The 15,603-nt window shown below is 39.0% G+C and overlaps 1 protein-coding gene across 1 annotated transcript in view; it reads right to left on the reverse strand.

Moving 5' to 3' along the window:
* Positions 1-15,603, reverse strand: part of Dhc1 (dynein axonemal heavy chain 1) — a 339,369-nt gene that overhangs the window by 209,018 nt on the left and 114,748 nt on the right. Inside the window, exons 21-23 of the mRNA XM_073986825.1 lie at positions 8,150-10,827; positions 7,797-8,045; positions 1,418-2,986 (exon numbers count right to left, since the gene is read on the reverse strand). Of these exons, the coding sequence (XP_073842926.1) occupies positions 1,418-2,986; positions 7,797-8,045; positions 8,150-10,827 (4,496 nt within the window). The remainder of the gene's footprint in view (positions 1-1,417; positions 2,987-7,796; positions 8,046-8,149; positions 10,828-15,603) is intronic.

Here is a 15,603-nt window from a genome sequence, read left to right on the forward strand (position 1 = left end):
GAGTTAATGAGGAGGCTTTGTTTCGCAAGATACAATCCAAGGATCCCAAATCCATAGGTAGTATCAAACGGAGCGATGGTTCCTGGACTAACCGTGAACTAGAGATTCTGGATCTGCCATCAGCGATTCAGTTTCCCAGTTGTGCGGATTTAGATGGTGGCCTGCCTACAGCAAGTCACATGTCACAAAATCGAACTGCCGGGGATGAGCAGCTGTTAGACAGATTAACTAACCGCTCAAGACTTCATTGGTCTATTAACAACTTGCAGCCTCATAAATCACCGGAACCGTGTAGTAGCGGCAATACTTAAGAATGTGGCAGAGCCAGCTCTATCAATCCTGGCGAAGATTTTTAAGGCATGTTTGAGTTTCTCGTACATACCTGTTCTGTGCAAACAGGTAAAGGTGACCCACTACTCGGCGGAAAAGCCAAGTCTCACGTTGCCCAAGACCTATAGACCAATAAGTCTTTCTTTCTTTCTATAAACCACGATGAAAAGATTATTGGATCTGGAAATTTGAACACAATTAAATCCCAAACAGATCAGCCAATTATAGCACGCCTATATTAAGGGAAAATCATTGGAAACCGCCATACATTGGGTGTTGGGCACGTTGAAAAGACTTTGGACAAGTCAAACTTTACCCTGGACGCCTTTCTCGACATACATAAAAAATAATGTGAAACCTGAATCAATCTATACTGCTCTCAGCAACATTGGAATTTCCTCTATCCTTGTGCTATGGATAGACGAGATGCTGAAAAGTAGAATAATCAACTCGTGCATAGGAGAGAGTTCCGTCAGGAAACCTGGTAACAGTGGCACACCACAGGGTTGGATGCTGGCTTTTGGTGATAAATAAAGTATTGTGTGTTTCGACAGGCTGAAGGCTATTCTCCTCTGGACGGTCTGGCAGTATACACCGACGGTTACAAGATGGAAGAAGGCACTGAAAATTGCATCTACTAGGAGAAGCATCTAATTAAACACTTATACAAGCTTGATGATAGTTGCAGCGTTTTTCTGGCAGAGAATTTGTGAAAGAACTTGAAGGTAATCATACAGGACGGGTGGCTATACATATACATCGACAGACAAGCGGCCTCAACTCTCGAGCTATCCTTGACTGCAGGAAACCTCTGCATGACATACGTCATAGTAATACATATAATGGGAAACGAAGTAGAAGATTAACTAGCTTGAGGCTGCTGCATGTCTATCGACCTAGCAGTTGATGAAACTGTCCGCCTTCAATGTGCTACTACATCGGCAAACTTCGTGATATCATCCACGAGAAGCCCTAACAAAGATGGTTTCTGGAACCTGGCTGCAGATCATTCAAAGCAATCTGATTATTTATTTGTAACCTAGCATCTAATTAAAAAAAGGTTAAAAAACATCCGCAAAACACTTACCAATTCCAAAACATTTACAAATGTATCCAATTTACTAATCTCCACCAAATTCAACCATGTTATATCCAATATCCAGCGAAAAGGTTTCGGTTGTACAGCATTCAAGTCCAACGAAGCACCGCCCTTGATAAAGGCCATAAACTCCTCGTGACTTACATTGCCGTTGTGATAGTCGATTTTAATGGCCAACATTAGGGTGAAAAGCTGCTTATGACGTTCATAGAGACTACGATTGGTGAACTTGTAAACCTCATAGGTCAGATAGCGCAAGATGATATTTATCCGCTCTTCGGTGACACTCGACTTGGTCGATTTGGTTATCGAATTATTGAATATGACCAGAAATTGTTTCAACGAATTTTGATACATGACATTGACGTTGCTCATTTCCACAATTAAGAAATACAAAATAGAACCACGAGCAGCCACAGCACGAAACTCCTCACGGGCCTTCATAATTTTACGCTCCGTGACTTCGGCAATTTTCAGCTTTTCATTGACTTCTTCGGCAGTAGTTTTGGTGACACGCAGCACTTCAATTAAATCTTCATCATCCACCAAGGAGCCCTGCGAAGAACTTAGGCGATACAGTAGATTGGCTTCCAGCTCCTTCATATTACGTTGATTTTGCATAACGGTTTCGAAAAGCGATACTCGTTCAGCCTCTAAATCCGACTTCTCCATTAGTATTACTCTGCCCAAGAGCTGATCTTCCAAACCACGCATTGTCACGGTGAAATCAATGATGGAGGTCTTGGCGCTCACTTCAGGACTAAACGCTGGATTTGGTAGCTTTGTGGTAATGTAGAGCATAAAACCAGGCATTACATCACATTCCTTGTCACCCACCAGCACCTTTTCAATACTACCCGATTTTATAAAATTCTTTTCCAACACATTATCCAACACAGGATCTAATTCTATGCCCACATCTTCAATTAACAGGGGTCGACCCAAAGATAGGGCATCCTCCAAATGGGTACGGAAGTACTTATGATTCAGCGATGTTATTTGCAATTCATGTTGTTCCTCTTTGGATTTGATCCATATTTTACCCTGAGCCTGAGGATCAATTAACATGGGGTAACTGCTGGACTTCGTGGCAATTAAGGCATTTTGTACCGACAGCTCATCATTGGGTAGACCTTGTAAATTCCACTCCGACACCGTAGAAGAATCTACCAACATACTGATAATATTTAAACCCGTGGTAAAGGGTATTGCCTTCTGTTTCAAAATACTCATCCATGTTCGTATGAGATTTGCTCGAAACTCTTGATTGTAGGGACCACAATATGAGAGGAAACCGGTTGCTAGCAGCACATCTCCCACCAATTTTCCCAATTGTATTTTAAATTCTTTCGATTGATTAGTCCAGCGTATTTTTTCATCCGATAAGCCATTGATCAAAGCAGTGGCTGCAGTCATTTTTCGTAGACATGCATTGGCTGCGTCTGTTAAGCGTTGCTTTTCGCCCACAGCATTGTCGTACAAATTCTTAACAGCCTGTAAAGCTTCTTCACGTTCACGCAGTTGATCTTCAGCAGCGGCCAAATCATCCATGGCAAGCTAGTGGGAGTGGTATGAGTAAAAATAACAAACATTAGACTTAACTTTTTCAAAATTCATTGTGCAAAACCAAATGACAATATTTAATGAAGTTCTTATTAAGGGGATAATGATGGGAAGTCTGTTCTATCGGGATCTGTAGCACAGGCATGCCCTATCCCATAATTGATTCAAAAACTGAAATTTAACTAATTATTCTAAGACTAAGGTTGACATTCAGACTAAGATTACGGCTGACATTCTTCGAATGTATGAACCACGAGCTGTGAAATTTCCATAGTAATTTGTATGGGGCCAAAGAGCAATTTCACGAAAAAGGCCGCAATTATGATCCAATCGATAAAAAAAACTTTACCAGTTCATTGTTGTGGCTAAAAAACGAATCCTACAAAAATTTGTGAGAATCGGATGGGTTTTTTTTGGATCGTCATTGGGATAGTTTAACGAATGAAATCACAACGATTGCGTTGGCTAGGCCATGTCAGTACGATGAGCAGTGCAGCTCCCAATACAAAGGCGTAAAAATAGGGCGCCATGTTGCCCTAGGACAAGTTTCTAATGGGATGAGCAAAAGACAATGAGAACATAAAACATAATCCTCGAAAAAATAAACAGATTTTGAGGAGCGGAAATCTATTCTCATTATTTTAAGAATATGGTCAATTTAGGAAGCAAGTATTTTATGCTGGAGAGCAATGCATCGGATCACATATTCAAATATACGTCCTAATTGCCCTTCTTAACAAGACTAAGTAAATGTTTAAGTGGACATATCCCACCCTTCGAAAAACTTCATCGTTTGAAAAACAAAGATAAACGTCAATGTTACTTCCTAAGGTTAACATTTAAATGGCTACGATTTACTAATCTCTCTCTCTTCAAAGATTGACTTACCCGGCTTTTACATAGAATTACAGGATTCGAGTTACAAAATATAAAACCTTTCAAAGTGGAGTTAATAGCACAGATTTATTTTAAAAAGTTTGAGAGTTAGTATGTGCATTTTAGTATGTCCCGGCAGAGTTTTTGGAAATTTTTGCCATTATCTCAGGAAGTATGGACTTACTCTGGAAAAATTGAAACGTTGTAATAGGGACCGTGAAAATAACCTTCTGCAAAAAATTTCAAATAGATCCGAGACAAGTCCTCAAACTGAAAATTCTCCAAATTTTGTGTGGGAGGTACCCGAAGGACTGGACCAATATACTCCATATTCCAACCTGATACAAGACTGTATGAAAAATTCGATGTGCAAAGTTTGGACCAATCAGACTCTCCCTGCAAGTTTTTTGCTGACATGCAATTTTAGTTGGGGTCTTCAGAATTTCTCGGAGTTTTTAGGCCATTATCTCAGAAAGTATGGACATGCCCCCGAAAAAAATGTACTGTCATAAAGGGGAACGCAAGGACAACCTGCTGAAAAAATTTTAAAACGATCCGAGAGGAGCTCTTGAACTTTACTTTATCCGAATTTTGTGTGGGAGGTAACCGAAATTGTGAACCGATATTCGGACGATCTACATATGGAAAGAATATTACTATATGCAAAGTTTGGACGACATCGATTGCTCCTCTCGAGAGTTATCGTTCACACCATTTACAGAAAAATGTTGAACTTTTGTGGGGGAGGTAACCGAAGAGTGGACATATATGGACCATCATCTTACTTAACTTAAACTTAGTTTGAACAAAATAATTTTGGAACGAACCGGTTGATTCGTTCGAGAGGTACCGTACGCATCGACTCCAAATTGCCTGAAACAAATTTCGTCCGAACATACATAGGGTCAAAAACCGGTGAGGCAAATTTTTGGTCGTATCAAAATCTTTAGCGTAAAGGCTGAGGGTATAATTAGAATCGGCGTACAATCAATAATATAAGCGAAGTCCCTTCGGAGATGTTCGTGAGAAATAATCGAATCTGCATCTAAAATGTTCGGACTCTTTAATAAGAAGGTGCACTTGGAAAGAAATAGGTCGATATTTCCGACTCATATGATGAGCAATAGAACGGGAGGGGAGTCACAACAACATATGCCAGAGCCTTATTGTTTTAATTGTTAGCCGGAGCCTACAGCTAAAAAATGCAGTTTCGACAAAAAACGCGTTTTAAGTTGCCGATTGAAATTTGACTTCCCAACTTAAAAAGATGTTTGCACAAAAAATGGCGATGATGACCAAAAAAAAGGGCGTATAAATATGGGCTCCATGGCGGTACACGCAGAACTGGAAGGCCAAAGCTTAGATGTAGTCAGCAAGTGGAAGAATAAATCAGAAAACACCCAAATTGGCTAAATATAGCAACAACAGGTAATATAGCAACGACAGAGATATACCCTCAGCCTGTGTGAATTGAAACTTTCAGCCATTGACAGTATCGGCTACGCAGATTTTGTGATCCTTTTTGGAAGTAAGAACTTGCCGACAAAAAATATATATTAGCTCACAAGTGTTGCAGTTGGTCACCGTATAACATAGAACTTTTGGACCACTATATCGGGAAGCATGGACTGGCCCACAAAAAACATAATATCGGTTAAACAGGGTCACAAGGAGTAGTATCGGTGTAATTTTACAAAGAGTCTTCGAACAGATCCTAACTGGACTTAAACAAAAATGTTGAACTTTTTTGGGGGAGGTACCCTAAGGAGAGCCCTACACATGGTGCCATAGGGGTTTTTTCAGCTTTCGCGCTATTTTCTCAGGAAGTATTGATTTACCCCCGGAAAAAACGTTTACCGTCGTAATGGGGGCAGCGAATACAAGTTGTTATAACAAAGATCAAAGCGATTCGAGAGCAGATTTCGAAATTTTGTGTGGTAGGTACTCGAAGGTGTTGACATATATAGTCCATATTCGAACAGGATCTATGTCTCGTTGAAATATTTCGATGTGCAAAGTATGGACCAAATCGGTTAGTGCCTTCAAGAGTTATCGTGCGCATCATTTTAGTGACAACTTTTGAACTTCTGTGAGGGAGGTGCCTACAGGAGTGGACGGATATGGCTCATCTTCGAACTTATTCTAAGTTTCGACAAAATATTAGGATGAACAAATTTTGCACCGAATCGGCAGATCCGTTCGAGAGTTATCGTGAGTTCCAACCACTACACATGGTACCATAAGGGATTTTTACACCTTTTGGGCTATATTCTCAGGTAATATGGACTTGCCCCTGATAAAACTTATTCCGTCGTAATGAGGGCATCGAATACAAGTAGTTAAAATAAAAATCAAAGTGATTCTAGCCCCTGGGGCTGGAAAATAAATGTCAAATGAAAAAAAAAATCCAAAGCAAATATTCATTTCATATTTTCATAGAACAAGAATTCAGTCTCAGGTCTTAAACTTAACTATTCCGAAATTTTGTGTGGGAGCTACCCGAAAGAGTGTACCGATAGAATCCATATTGGAACCTCGTCTATGTCTGGCAGAAAGTACGGACCATTACTTCATCCAAGAGTTATCGCCGAATTTGGGACCGAATCGGTTAATCCGTTCGAGAGTTACCGTGCGCTCCAGCCAGACAGACAGACGGGCGGACATGGCTAAATCAACTCCAAATTGTCTGAAACGGATTTCGTCCAAACATACTTGGGGTCTAAAGCCGTTATTTTCATGAGGTACATTTTGTGCGTATGAGAGTGTATATACCCTCGTTAGCATAAATGGTGACGGTATAAAAACCGTTATTTCCATGAGGTACATTCTGTCCGTATGAAAGTGTATATACCCTCGTTAGCATAAATGCTGAGGGTATAAAGAGAGAGGAATGGAGATCTTTTATTAGTTCGGCTAACGGAACAAATGTTCTGTAAGGGCCAGCTAAGTTAGTAAGTAAGGTATAAAAAGAAAAACGCAAAGAACTTTAAGAACATTGCTACTGATGGCTAACCCTAACCCTCCCCCAAAATTCTGCTTTGGGGAATTTTTATTATTTCAACGTCTATTCTGACTGAACTATAAGGAAGGCCCTGAAGGGTTAGACCAATATCGTCCACATTCGAAGATTCAAGATTCAAGATATATTTATTGGGACTTATATAATGTTTGAACAGTTACAATTAGCATTGACAAGGAAATCTTAAAACTATTTTGTATTATTTTAATTAATGTGTAATGGCATGAAATTGATGTACGCTTGGACGAAATAGTAAATGTACCAAGTTTGACCCAAATCGAAAGTTATCGTAAACATCAGCCAGACAGACAACACCTAACTAGATCAATTCCAAATTTTCTCAAACCGAAACCACATGTCGTTATAATCAATTTAGGATGCAACTTAATACTACTATTATATATAACCGTATTTAACAAAACCACTGGGTTTCAAATGTCAATTTCTTTACGTATACGTCAAGTAAATCCTCACTAAGAAGGTTAACCCTGCAAAAGGCTATAATATAAACATGGCCTAAATACGAAAATCAAATCCAGTGATATAAAAAATCTAAATTCTAAAATTTTGCCTCTTGAATACCATTAGTGATACACATACATTTATACATAAATGCTTCCTTTTGTACAAAATTGCTTCACATTTGATGCTCTTTCAAATATTTGCAGTTTTGACAATTGCTATTTATGATATTTACTGGCATTGTTACCAATCAATAAAATTTCTAAAAAAGAACGTACATCTCATTAATTTCTATCATAAACCAATATACATAAATGCTAGCTACACAATCGACATAGCACACACACCCGATATTTTGACATTTTCAATCAGAGAAACATGAAACCCAGACAAATGAAACTGACTAGCCACAATTCATTTAGATATTCTTCACTCTACACGTCTTACCTTCAGCCTTGCCTCTTGCATTGTTAGATTGGCCTTTAACGGCAAAACTTCTTTGTTGACACTATGAAAGAAACCCATAGCTTTGGTCCAGGACAAAAGGCCGGCAACATCACCACACACACGACGAGCCATATCCATGTTGTAGTCTTCCATACGAAAATATGGTTGTAATAAATCAATCATTTCATCATTTATGGTATCCTTAGGATAGTTTTGCAATTGCAATAGGAATGTGGCACTGGCCATCATCTGTTTGTTGTTGGCATGTGGGAGGGGAGAAGGGAGAAACGAAAAAAGAGAGAAAATACATTAGACATCTCAAGTGTGTAAGTAAAAGTGTGTGTATAACAAACCTTAAGAGATTCTTGCCAAGAGGGTTTGGGACATGGTGTCCCCGAATCAGGTATACAAGGATGCAGTTTTCGTTTGAACAGAATCAATACACAATCCATGATACGCATAATTAAGTGTGGTGGACGTCCCAGCTTACGCACAGTGGCAATGTGTGCCGGTTTTATGGTATTCAATGCATTTTCAGCTTCTTCGAGAGCTGGTTTGGCTGCTTCTAACTTCTCCTCGGCCAGGGCCTTCTCTTCGGCAATACACGCGACCAATGCTTCTGCTTTATCCTTGACAATCAACACCTGATTTTTAACAATTTCCGCTTGCATGGCCCTTTCGGTAACTTCCGCCAATACAGATTCTGCTTTCTTGGAGGCTTCTACCAACTCCTCTTCCATAACCACCAAATCTTTTTTCAATATTTCCACAGAGGCTGAGGCCTCCTTCAACTTCTCCAAACCAGTGTCCATTTTCTCCACACCATCTCCCAACTCCTTCTGCTTTTGTTGGTAGATATTCTTGTAGCCCGCTATGAAGTTCAAATAGGACTTCGGCGTAACATGGGTAGCACGCCGGAAACGTTGGAAATATTCCTGTGATGTCTCCGACACAACATCCTGTATTGAGCCCAAAGCATTCACCAACTCCTCCTTTACCTCCGGTGTACACTCTATCTCAAAGTCACTCAGAAAGTGTCGTGACACGGAGACAAGGGCATCCTTTGGCCACGGTTGGAACCAATCGATAGTGCAGCCCGATACCAAGGCGGGGAAACGTTGCACCCTTGATCGGAAAGTCTCTCCCACGGGCGAGAAACAAAAGGCCACATGCAGATTGGTACACGTACGAGCCAAAAAGAATTCCATCACACTTTCCGGGGTGGCGGTTTTACGTTGATTTTCCCGTTTCATTATCGGTGTGAGTTCCTGAACAATTTCTGCCTGTTCATCGCGCGAGAAGAGATTGGAAATCACACCCGACGACAAAATGTTATTTAAATACTCGAGGAAACCTTCCTCCTTGATATCCATGTCGGTGAAGAGGAAAGTGGTACCTTTACCTTGCACACCACACGTGCGGTACAATAGCTTGAGATCTTCCAAGAAGTTGGCCACATTGTAGGAACGCGTCAGGGCAATTTGGAAAGTTTTATAGCCGGCTATAAACGAGGCCAATTTCGTTAGCGATTGTTTTCCGGAGCCACCCACCCCGACCAGCATGACATTGCCGCGAGGATGCCGTATTATACGGGAAATCTTTACCAAATGCAGCATTGCATCCGGAAAGAAGACCAGGTCCATCCCAGAACCTCGCACCATTTCATTGAACTGAGCAAGGAACATAACCAGACGCTCACGGAGCACTTCGTGAGAGGTCACCGGCTCGTAGACTTTGGGCAATTCCATATCGGCATCTTCGCCTTCTTCGCCTGTAGGTTCAGGTGCATCACGCATAAAGTCCACGAACACCGGATTGGGTACGATCATTTGCACATAATTCTCGCCTAATTCCGAGCGCACCAGACAAGCCAATTCCGAACCGAACCATTCCTTGTCGGGAATGTTGGTAAAACGATCAGCAAATACACGAATACATTCGTGTTTCCACAGCGACATGAGAACACTTTCGGAGGTGATAACCGTGGGCAAGGTTCCCACCATGCCCTGCCAGATTCGCGACAGGTCACGCAAACTGAAGACATAGTGAAATTTAGCTGGTGTTGGTAACAACTTCTCACGGGTGCGCTGCCACAAATACCGCGTGACGACAATTAGTTTCTTTACCAAATTTCGAACTTCGGGTATGAAGCAACGCTTGGTATTGTAGTGACCCTCGCCTATTACACGGAAAATCTTATCAATCGAATCATTATCGGGTATATTACAATTGAAGACACAAAACTGACGCTTTAAACGCGATGGAATATCGTTACGACCTCCTCCCGGCAAACCCATGGCAGCCACATATTGCACATCCACAATTGTGGTAAAGTCACCTGGTTTCTCCAGACTATAGAAACCCTTCATGTCCATCGATTGTCTTACAATCTCATTGGTGACCTGATCGCCCCATTCATTGATTTCCGGCAAATTAATATCATCGATGAAAACAATCAGCTTTCGACCTCCTGGCGGACCGAATGTAACACCCACTCGCTTCTCCACATAACTTTCAATAGTCCTCTGAAATTGATATGGACTTGTGGCCGATGAAAAATTAAACGATCTTCCCATATAAGTTTCCACATTCATTTTGCGCATGAAATTCTTCATAATCACCGTCTTTCCCGTGCCCTGTTCACCAATCAGCATTACGGCCTTCTCCTGATTGGCTATGGTTCCAATCAAATAATCCATGCGCACATTATCAACAATGGGCACCAGAATACTCAGGTAATCGGGTGTGGAAACTTCAGGATACATATAGGGTGTCACCAAAGTCTTCCAGGATTGCCAAGTGCCAGCAGGCGAAACAAAGAAATCGAATATGGTATTCTCACTAGCTGTTCCCTTTGCATAGTCCAAATCAGGGAATGATTGTTTGACATAATTGTTCATTTTGATACGATCCGATGCACTCAGATAGGCGCCCAAACCCCAGGCTAAAGCAAAGATGTAGAGGCGATGTAAATGTTCCGGTGTACAGGTATCTTCTTTTTCTTCGACAACAGGTTCTTCGGCAGCTTCTTCTACGAATAGCAAGAAAAATGTGTGTGTGTGTGTGCGATTAGTTACAAGAGGGTTAAAGGACATATCACAGTTAGTTCAGGGACGTATTATTTTGGACGATACCACATTTTAGTAGAGTTAGTAAACAGATTTTTTCACAGACACATAAGAAGTTTGTGTATAAATTTAAACATACTCGTATACAAACAGAGGGAAATGCATTACCTGGAAAGATTTTTCAAAGATTAGTTATAATCGGGGTGCTCAATGGACGTACTCCCCCGCCCGCTTCATATGAGCACATATTAATTTCTTATTTCTCCGCCTTCCACCATAGTATGGAGGGTATATTAAGTTTGTGTCTTTGTGTGTTGAAATAATCACTTGCGACCCTATAAAGTATACATATATATTTTTGATCACGATAAAATTCTGAGTCGATCTAGCCATGTCCGTCTGTTACAATAACTCTAGCGTCCGCAAAAATTTAGCTACAGTGCTAGATTTTTGCACCGAGTATATTTTTTCCGCAGGCAGGTTAAGTTGAAGATGGGCTATATCGGCCCATGTTTTGGTATAGCTCGTGTTGCCGCACTGGACAGTGTTGCCGCACTGGAAAAAAATCGAAAAATTTGATGTTAACTTTTATATCGTCTGCTCCGTCGGAAAAGGTCGTAAGTCCACTTTTTTTGGAAATCGCGTTTTTGTTACAGAATGATAGTACAAGTCAAAACACGTCATATGATACAAAGAAATAGGTAGTATGTCGCGTTTTTCTATATGTTTTGCCCTTGTCGGAAAAGGTCGTAAGTCCACAAAACGTACAAATTTGAGTACGAAAAGGTCGTAAGTCCACAGAAAAATGTATTCTTTAAAAGAACACTACAGCTAATGTAGTTCAGATAAAATGTTTAACGCCATCCATGGTTGGTGTGCATTGCAAAGAACTAGCCTACACCTTTTAATGATAATCCGATGATATTTGGCGGAGCCAATGGACCAAATTTTGAACAATAAGCGAACTGATTATGAAAGATGGACTTCTGGCCTTTTCATTGATACAATTTGGGATGCTGTAGGTGTTCAAATACCTCATATATTGAAAAATTTGTAAAAAATCAAAATTTTTACTGTTTTTACTTTCGTACATCTTACTTAACTTTATCAACTGGTAATTTGAGTTTCTCTAGGGACATATATTCACATAACGAGATTAGTTTGTATTCTAAATTCAATAAAGTAATACCTTCTAACGGACGGGTAAGTGCAATGTTTATATTATTTAATGATTCTAAAATAATAAAAATTGCTAACAAAGAGCAGTATGAATTTGGATTTAGACGATGGTGTCATGGGTCTAGTTCCCTATGGTTTTCACAGTGATTCTGAAAGCTCTGATGATAAACTTACTAAACGCAGGAAGACATTACATGACAAAACCAAAAGATGCAGGGAGTTGGGGCAGAAATACTTGGAAAGACAAAAAAGGACACTATTTGGGATTACAACGTTGCTAAGAAACTACGAACATTAACGGAATTAATCATGACATTTAATTGAAGGAAAAGGTCGTAAGGCAAAAATACAAGGTCGTAAGTACAACGTGTCATGTTTTATTATGAATACTAGCAAATGCCCGCTACTTCGTATGCGGAAAGGGAATAAAATATATATGAACAATATTTAATATGGAAGAGGTGAACACTGGCGATTCTGTTGTACTAAAACCTTTTTTTAATATCAACATTTAATCGATTTAATTCCTTTTAATACTGTTGCTACAATTACCCAAAAAAAAAATATCTGCCGTATCGCACCACCACCATATTTTTTATTTCGAATTACCAAAACTACGACCTCACATCACAGACATACACCAACAGCGACTCATATTGCTAATATCAGACTTGACTTCTGGTTTTACCCCTTCACTAACACAGCATTCCCTCCCAGTACGAGTTTCCAAACACTAAACTTTATCTCACCCTTTCACAACAATTCAAGGTTCTAGCTTCAGCGGTTTCGCCAATAACCCGAAAATTCTACGAATGCCGAAAATTCTACGTATATCGTATATCACCATATAACGGTACCCCTCGACTTAGTGTATTTTAAAAATAGAACAAATCTATATTGCCAAATTTTCTTTAAATTTGGACCTTGAATACTCAGAGGATACAAAAGTTCATTTAAAAAATGTCTACTTCAATCCACTTTTATTAGAAGAGATATTTTGAAGACAGAGTATTTTGAAGATTTTATGTACATTTTCCGACCGAAATTCGGAATTTGTTGCATGAAAGGTTAGAAAAAAACTATTTTACAAAAAATTTTACTTAATGTGCACGGGTATGTTAACCGTATATAACGGTACATTTTTTGATGCATTTCAATTTAGGCCTTTTTATTATCAGGGGATAATAACCTTCTAGTTAACAAAATTGTCGCATTGAACCACGTTTTCAAATTAACATAAAAAACAAAAACAAATTGAAAATATACTTCACGTTTAACTACATACTTCCAGTATATTATTTAGAAACACCTTCGCGTTAGCATAAAATCAATAGAACAATATTCAGTACAATTTTTTCAAACTCCGAACTTTATATCGAATATCAGAATGACCTTCTTAACAAATATTCTTCCATTTCGTAGTTTTTTGTCCAAATTATATAATCCAACTTTGTTTCTACACCCAACGCCAAATTTAGTACCATTTAGTAGTGTTGGGCAATCTCGTTCATTGAGCGGATCGATCTTTTTCATTCCGTTCACCAAAAAGATCCGGGTCATTTACTTCGTTCGTTGGCTCCTTTTCGTTCAACAATACATTTGACTGTATTATTTTCTTTTGAAGTCGTTCGTTCTCTGCTGCATATGACTCCGTCGTTCTTTTCACCGAATCGTTCTTTTGAAAATGTTCGTTCACGAATGACACAACTATTGTGTTACTTGCTTGTTTGTGTGCTAATGGGGGTGGTTTTGTTTCTGAACGTAGTGGTGGTGGTTTTGATATGAAAGAACCAGATGAACGAATGATGCAAAAGAAAAATATGACCGAGATGTGCTACTGAATGAGGTGAGTTACTGAGCGAGAGTAGCTCTCTGAATCATTGTTTGTTTTGTGTGGAAATTTGTGCTGATTCCACTAACGCAGCGTTTGTTTAGAGCAAAACCAATGCTGCTAATTTTGTAAGCAGCAATGACTCGTCCATCGGGGATCTAAATGAACGATATAAAACAATGAGCTGGATACGGATCCGTTCGTTCTTTTCACGGAATCGTTCCTTTGAGCCGGTTCGTTCATGAACGACCCAACTCTACCATTTAGTACTTTTCGTTCCCCTATAATATGTATTTCTCACTTTAACCGTTTACACAATACCAAAATGGTTTTGGTACCAATATGTTACCAAACTTTTCGTACTCATATGTAGGTAAACGTTTCAATAATTACTTCTAATATTCAACATAAATACCAACTGCAATTCACTTTTCCAGATTTATCTGTTCCTCTGAAACCAATTATAATACTATTTAGTACTTTTTGTATAAACAAGTAAGCAATTTCAAAACCTCCTTTCTACCTCCTCTCTAAACACCAATTTCTAATCTAATACCTAATTTCAAAATTCCAGTTCTACCCCTTTAAAAAATCACAAATTGAACAAAATTCTGTACCATATAGCAAATACCAAAATATACCAAATTTTGTACCATTTAGCACTTTTCGTACACGACTTTCCAATAACTACTTTCATATATCTGCTCTATCAGTTCACCTAACTCCAAATTATAGCCAATGTAGTTCCATTTAGCACTTTTCCACAAGTACGCATTTCCAAAACTATATCAGTCCTACACTCCAACAGTAATCTGTTCACGCAAATACAAATTGTATCGAATTTAGTACCATTTAGCACTGCTTCGTGCACATTAGTACGATTTTCCAAAGCTACCTCCATATCTCAATTCTAGATTCCAACAGTAATCTTAATTCCAAATTTCAGGATTCCAGCTCTATCCGTTCACCCAAATCCAAAGTGTACTAAATTTAGTACGTTTCGTGTACTTATAGTTAGAATTTCCAAAAACTTTTCTTTGTTACTTTCCATTTGTGACCCTCATTCCAAATTTCAGGATTCCAACTCAATCCGTTCACCCAATTTCAAACTGTACTAAATTTAGTACCATTTCGTACTTTTCGTACCCTTATAGTTCGAATTTCCAAAAACCTTTCATTGTTACTTTTCATCAGTAATCCTCATTCCAAATTTCGGGATTCCAGCTCTATCTGTTCACCCAAATCCAAATTGTACTAAATTTAGTATCATTTATTATTTTTCGTGCACTTATAGTTCGAATTTCCAAAAACTTTTCTTTGTTACTTTCCATTAGTAAACGTCATTCCAAATTTCAGGATTCACTCAATCGGTTCACCCAAATTAAAATTGTACTAAATTTAGTACCATTTCGTACCCTTATAGTTCGAATTTCCAAAAACCTTTCATTGTTACTCTTCATCACTGGCCCTCATTCAAAATTTCAGGATTCCAGCTCTATCCGTTCACCCAAATCCAAGTTGTACTTAATTAAGTACCATTTAGTGATTTTCGTACACATTAGTAAGATTTTCCAAAACCATTTAATTACATCAACACCACTTCCCAACCTTGATTTCCATACCAAATTCCATGGTTCTAGCTATATCCGTTCAAAATATACAATTGGTACTAAATTTTGTAAATTTTAGTACTTTTCGTAAACTTATAGCTCGAATTTCCAAAAACCCT

Source organism: Musca autumnalis, unplaced genomic scaffold, assembly GCF_047663935.1.
Source record: "Musca autumnalis isolate F117 unplaced genomic scaffold, ASM4766393v1 scaffold_1, whole genome shotgun sequence".
NCBI lineage: Eukaryota > Metazoa > Arthropoda > Insecta > Diptera > Muscidae > Musca > Musca autumnalis.